Source organism: Chinchilla lanigera, unplaced genomic scaffold, assembly GCF_000276665.1.
Source record: "Chinchilla lanigera isolate Chin_1 unplaced genomic scaffold, ChiLan1.0 scaffold00071, whole genome shotgun sequence".
NCBI classification, from domain to species: Eukaryota; Metazoa; Chordata; class Mammalia; order Rodentia; family Chinchillidae; genus Chinchilla; species Chinchilla lanigera.
The window spans coordinates 851,471-857,494 of record NW_004955472.1 but is presented as its reverse complement, the minus strand read 5'-3'; the positions used below and the strand labels follow the sequence as shown (position 1 = coordinate 857,494).

At 39.3% G+C, this 6,024-nt stretch overlaps 1 protein-coding gene across 6 annotated transcripts in view; it reads left to right on the top strand.

Annotated features, from left to right (window-relative positions):
* The window catches only part of LOC102011437 (phospholipid-transporting ATPase FetA-like), a 98,010-nt gene that overhangs the window by 11,151 nt on the left and 80,835 nt on the right, over positions 1 to 6,024 (top strand). For 3 of the 6 annotated variants that reach the window (XM_013523041.1, XM_005401015.2, XM_005401014.2), the window contains exon 2: positions 2,846 to 2,889. The exons of the other annotated variants lie outside the window; for them this stretch is intronic. In XM_013523041.1, the coding sequence (XP_013378495.1) occupies positions 2,862 to 2,889 (28 nt within the window). In that variant the 5' untranslated portion in view covers positions 2,846 to 2,861. The remainder of the gene's footprint in view (positions 1 to 2,845; positions 2,890 to 6,024) is intronic. 6 annotated transcript variants of the gene reach the window in all.

Genomic DNA, 6,024 nt, shown 5'->3' with positions numbered 1-6,024 from the left:
GGGAACCGAACTCACGACCTTGCGCTTGCCAGGCAAGCGCTTTTGCCGCTGAGCTAAATCCCCAGCCCAGTTCTGACGTTTGAGAGCAACTGTGCTCAGCTACTTTTTAGTCCACACATAAAACATGCATTTCTGGCTCCCTCTTACTTTTTCTGTAGAATCTGAATGGCAGTTTTTGTGATGGCTGATGAATTCCTCATAAAAATTTGCCTTTGAACATTCTTGTCTGTGATCTCCACTAATCTGAACTCTGCATAAAAACATTTTTCCCTACATGTTATTTTCTCTGTTGTGCAGTAGTCATTTTCAGCAATATAAATTGTAAACCATTCAGTTATTGAAATGCTATGAAAAATCTTTCTCTGAATATCCTTTCTTACCAACTTAGTCCACAGTAGTTGAATCTCCCGGTGCTGTTGACTTTGGGGAGTATGAAATGAACCTCAGTGAGGCTGCACCTTTCTCCTCTGCTCCCCCCAGGGTTTCTCAGCTGCATGTCCCTGCCTAGAGCTCCCGCAGCTACATGTATTTGGGTTTCATAAAAGTAGTAGTCAGTAGGAATTTAGAAGATGCCACAAACTGCATTTGGAGAGAACTGAACTTGATTACAGAGGTCACACGGAGGCTTTCACCTTGTTCCAGTCCAAAGCGTAAGCTAGGCAGTGCCCGTATTTTAGTTGTTTGTTTCCCCAAGAAGACTGAGAGAATGGACAGTGACTAATGCATCTTTGCATCTTTGACTACGTCTTAACATCTCACATATACTAGTCACTCAAGAAACACTTGAAAGGGGCTGGGGATTTAGCTCAGTGGCAAAGCACCTGCCTGGCAAGCGCAAGGTCTTGAGTTCGGTTCCTGGTACCGGAGAAAAACCAAAAAAAAAAAAAAAGAAACACTTGAAAGATTTACTCAGTCCAGAAGTTAGACAATAAATTATTTTAATTCTGGCCTTATCTCTAAGTCATTGCAAGTAAACTTAATAAACCTCTGATTTACTCACCTCCAAAGAAGATCTAATAAGTTTTTCTCTGCCTATAGCCTGTGTCTTTATAAGAGACTAGAGAGAGAATGTGTAAGAAGTACTCTTTAAAAACCCAGAGAACAGCGTGTGTTAGTGCACACCTTTAATCCCAGCACTTGGGAGGCTGAGGCAGGAGAATCACAAGTTTGACTGGGCTACATAGTGAGTTCTTGAGATCTTTTCTCAAAAAAACAAAACAAACAAACAAACCAACCAGAAATCCAGACAGCTCTTAAAATGTGAAATAATGTAATTTTGATCCAGATACTTTGTCCCTTAAAGGTCTTGTGTGTGTGTGTGTGTGTGTGTGTGTGTGTGTGTGTGTACACCAGGACTCAAACTTACGGCTTCATCCTTGCCACGCAGGTACTGTTGAGCTACGTCCCTGCCCTCTGTTCCTTAAAGGAATAATTGGTTCATTGTGGATTGTGGAGAGACAACAACACAGTGTACTGGGTCCCAGTCCTGATGTCCTTTAAATTCTGTGGGCCTTAGTTTGCTTTTATCTTAAATAGGAAGGAAGGATCAAATTGGTGCAGGTCTCAGCCTTGAGAGTGCATCAGAATCATGTGGTGCTGAGTCCTAAAATCCACTAATTTTGGTTTAATTAGTCTGAGGGGCATGCTGGGCCTTGAGGTTTTTTTAAACTCCCCACGTGCAGCCAAGGTTTTGACCCTGTGCCATTTCATCAGATCTCTGTCCTGTTTCTCTCTCTGTCTCTCTCTCTCTGTCATGTGTGTGTGTTTGTGTGGGTCCTCTCTTTAACACAAATATGGCCCCATGTGAAACTTATTACTATAGAGGCTAGCTTTCCATTTATTTCCTTCTGATTACTCTCTTTTGCACCAAGGTGATTAGTAATCTAAAATTTAGCAGGCCAAAGACCTGCCTGGGTTTCCCCAGAGATCCTGATCTGATACGTCTTGGGTTGGGGCCAGCTGTCTTTCTTGTTCAAAAGGGCTTAATGTCTTTGAAACAAGTGGTCTGTGGACCACACTCTGGGGAAATCTGCTCTAAGAAATTTTCAGGCAAAAAAGTAAATAACGGATGCCCAGATCTGGGATAGAGTATGGACTTTCATACAAGCTCAGTTCCAGGTCCACTGAAGAGGAGCATCTCGGCACTTAGGGCTTAAATTATACTCCTGAGTCATAATATTTGACCACAGTTCTTAGTTACTGCCCTACAGATCCACTTCAGTATAGTCTTCATCTGTGACCAAGTCTGTAAGAGACAATCTAGAGTAGGGGCAAGAGCAGTTAGTCAAAGGAGGGATTCATTTTCGTATTCTATCACTTCTAGTTATGGGGGAGAACCACTCCGACTGCCTCAAAGCTCAGGGGCATCTAAGGACACCTGAGGACATGACCTCACTATCTAATGCAGGCGCACAGCAGGATACAGTTGTATAACCATGACTTAGCACACACGGGTAAACACGCATGCACTGGTTACAGCACCATAGAAGAATGTAAATATGCGATAACATGTATGAGAATTATAAAATAAAGATGCAGGTGACTCTTGCACTCTGACCTGCTCCCTGATCTCTGCTGATGTCTGCCTCTGTGTACTTTCTTTGGGGACCTCACCTTCTCAACCCCAACAAGTTACATAATCCTGAGCAAGTCATGTAACTGTTTTGAGCCTCAGGATATTAATCTGTAAAAAAGAGCAATACTCTACTGCTAGGCAGTGAAAATTAAACAAGATGATCTGTGTAAAGTACTTAGTAAACTGTCCAACATTTAATACATTTTTGATCAATGCTAGTATTGTATTAGCAGGGCCTCAAATGACAAGCAGTTTTTGTTTTATTCTTAGGTGATGTTTTTCTCAGATGAAATACATAAAACCTTTTGTTTCAGGTAAGTGGTCAGCTTATGTCTACTGAGATGCCTAAGTTCAGTATCAGTGTTCGTGCTTGCTTAGCCGTTCTCCATCCACACTGTTTGCTTTCAGGATATTCATTAATGTATTGGTCTAAACCCTCCAAAGAGTTTCTGACATATTTCCATCTCCAAGAAACTCAGTACAGGATTCAGACTTGATTTGCCTCGGATTTGGCCTCACAGTATTTTTGGTGCAAAGATGGGAGGAAAAAAATTACAAAGTTGAACTTGAAACATTATAGGAAGTCTTTGGTTATAGCCACTGATAGTATTAATTTGCACTTGGGCATAGTATTTTAAGTGTTCTTTTTAGAGGGCAATAAAAGGAATGTACTATCAAAGATTTGAAGCAGACAGTGATTTAATTTTGAAGTTGTATAAAACTACCATGCTATGAAAACATCATTGAAGTGACTTTCGCAAAGCTAAAAGAGTGTTTCTGATCTGTCTGCTTCAAGAGGAAACTGGAATCATCCAACAGAGATTTTCACTGGGTTTATTGATACCACAGGGATTATGGATAGCACAGTAAGATGAATCATGATCTGAACACTACCTGCCTCTTGATATCCCATGCTCTTTCTTCCATGATTGCCAGGAATCGAAAGGATCTTGTCAAATTTTCATAGAGGTTTAATTTAATGACCCCTTTCTCCAGTCTGTACTCTACAGTTTGCGTCTGCAGTATCATAATTTGTCACATCAATATAAGTCTATTTCTGCTAAGACTATTTTGGAGTAAGCTTGTACTTTTTACCATGATCTGAAACTAAACTCTCCACCTCATTCTGACGAAATGCTTATGGTATGGGAAGCTTCTGTTCAACAAAGGGAAAGCCTGGCAGTTCTTTGTAGGCATAGTTTTAAAGAATTTGAAACGCAATTTAAAAAGTTATGGAGCTAGGCATGGTGGCGCATGCCTGTAATCCCAGCACTGGGGAGGCTGAGGCAGGAGGATTGCTGTGAGTTCGAGACCAGCCTGGGCTATAAAGTAAACTCAAGCAGATTTGAACTGCATAGCAGTTCAAATTTATTGTCTCAAAAAGACAATAAATAAATATATAAATAATAAATAAATAAATAAATAAATAAAAGTTATGGGACTCCCAAGGTGGGGCAGTGTAGGAGTGGGAGAGAAGAAGGTTGGTTTTGGTTTTAGTGAAACAAAATTAGTTTCACTTGAAGCACATTTGTCATTTTAATGTAAAAACTGAACTTTAAAACATGGGTGGTTTTTAGTTAAAAAGAACGTGAGGGCTACAAAAAGAGATTGAATAAAGTAAGTTGTTATAAAATCTCGTGATATGTTTTGAGGTTGGAATCTTTTTTTTTTTTTTTTTCTTTTAAGACAGGGTCTCATAGTCTAGTTCAGGCTGGCCTTGAACTGAGTATGTACCTCAGGCTGGCCTCAAACTTGTAGCAGTCCTGCTTTAGTCTCCCAAGACCTGCCATAACGCCTGGATTTTTAATTTCTCGATGATACCATTCTTTCTGGAGTGAGATGAAATCTCAGTGTTGTTTTAATTTGCATTTCTCTAATGGCCAGAGGTATTGAACATTTTTTTCATGTATTTATTGGTCATTTGTACTTCTGAAAAGTATCAGTTCATCTCAGTTGCCCATTTTTTGATTGAGTCTTTTGTTGTGGGAGGGGTCTAAATTTTTTGAGTTCTTTATATAGTCTGAATATTAGTGCCCTGTCAGAGGAATAGCTGGTAATTTTTTTTTTTTTTTTGCCGCTTTCCAGGTTGTCCCTTCACTCTGTTGATTATTTCTTTTGCTGTGTAGAAGCGTCTTAATTTGATAGAATCCTGTTTGTTGATTCTTGATGTTATTTTTTGTGCAATTGGGATTCTGTTCAGAAAATCCTTGCCTATGTCTATGTCTTTGAGAATTTTACCTATTTTATCTTCCAGCAGATTTTCTGTTTTACTATTTAGATCTGGTGAGAGATATGGGTCTAGATCCAATCTTCAGTGTATGTGTAACTGGTTCTCCCAGCACCATTTGTTAAAGAGGCTGTCTTTTCTCCAGTGTATGTTTTCATCAAAAATCACATGGCTAAATTGCCTGGGGTTGTTGCTACATCCTCTAATCTGTTTCATTGATCAACATGTCTGTTTTTAATGCCAGTGATTTTTTTCTTTCTTAAAGGACTATTTACCAACAACATAGTTGATTTAGAAGTTTACCATAGGAAATACAGTAATGTCCAGGGCATTGTGGGCTAGTGGCCAGCTATACCCCAGAGACCAAATTAGAGATCCCAGAATTATGGCAAAGAGAAATGTGTTTTCCTATGTTATTGACATTAAGGTATGGCCTTCTGACAGTCAGATAAACTGTTCTGTGTTCTGGTGATATTCCTTTCTAAATAACTCTACGAGACATATTCAGAAAAGCTTTTTCTCAAGCAATGGCTGAGACAGTGATAAATGTTCATTTTCAGTATTTCCTGTTCTTTAAAAACAGTCTTTTTTTATGCTCTAACCACAATAGAGCTTTTTTTAAAACTTGTGTGTCTGACTTATTTCATTTAGGGTTGTAGTCTCCAGATGCATCCACTTACCTAAAAATGTCTCAAGTTTATCCCCCTCCTTCCTCTTCTTTTTTTATGAGACATGGTCTTGTTGTATAGCCCAGACTGGCCTTGAACTCCCAGTGATCCTCCTGCCTTAGCCTCCCAAGTGCTGGGATTACAGGTGTGTGCCACAAGTTTATCCTTCTTTATGGCAGAATAGTATCCCATTGTATACAAATATCACATTTTCTTTATCCATTCACCCGTTGATTGAGTGTATGGGCTGTTTTTCAGATTTAGCTATTATAAATTGTGCTGCTACAAATATGGGTATAGGAGCTCTTCTTATATTAGCTATATTTTAATTTTATCCTTTTCTTTCTAAATATTGTGCTAAGATTTATTGAAGCTGTATTTTAATAACTTGCAAGTTATCTCAGGCGGAGTATTTCAGTGTCCACAGATGGTCACACTTATTCATTAGCACTGATTCTCATGAACTCCTTTCAGGGCATGGGTGTGTGTTTCTAAAGGCTCCTTCCCAAATGCTGCTTCTTGTGCTTCGTTTGGATCCTGCCTATCAAGACTGA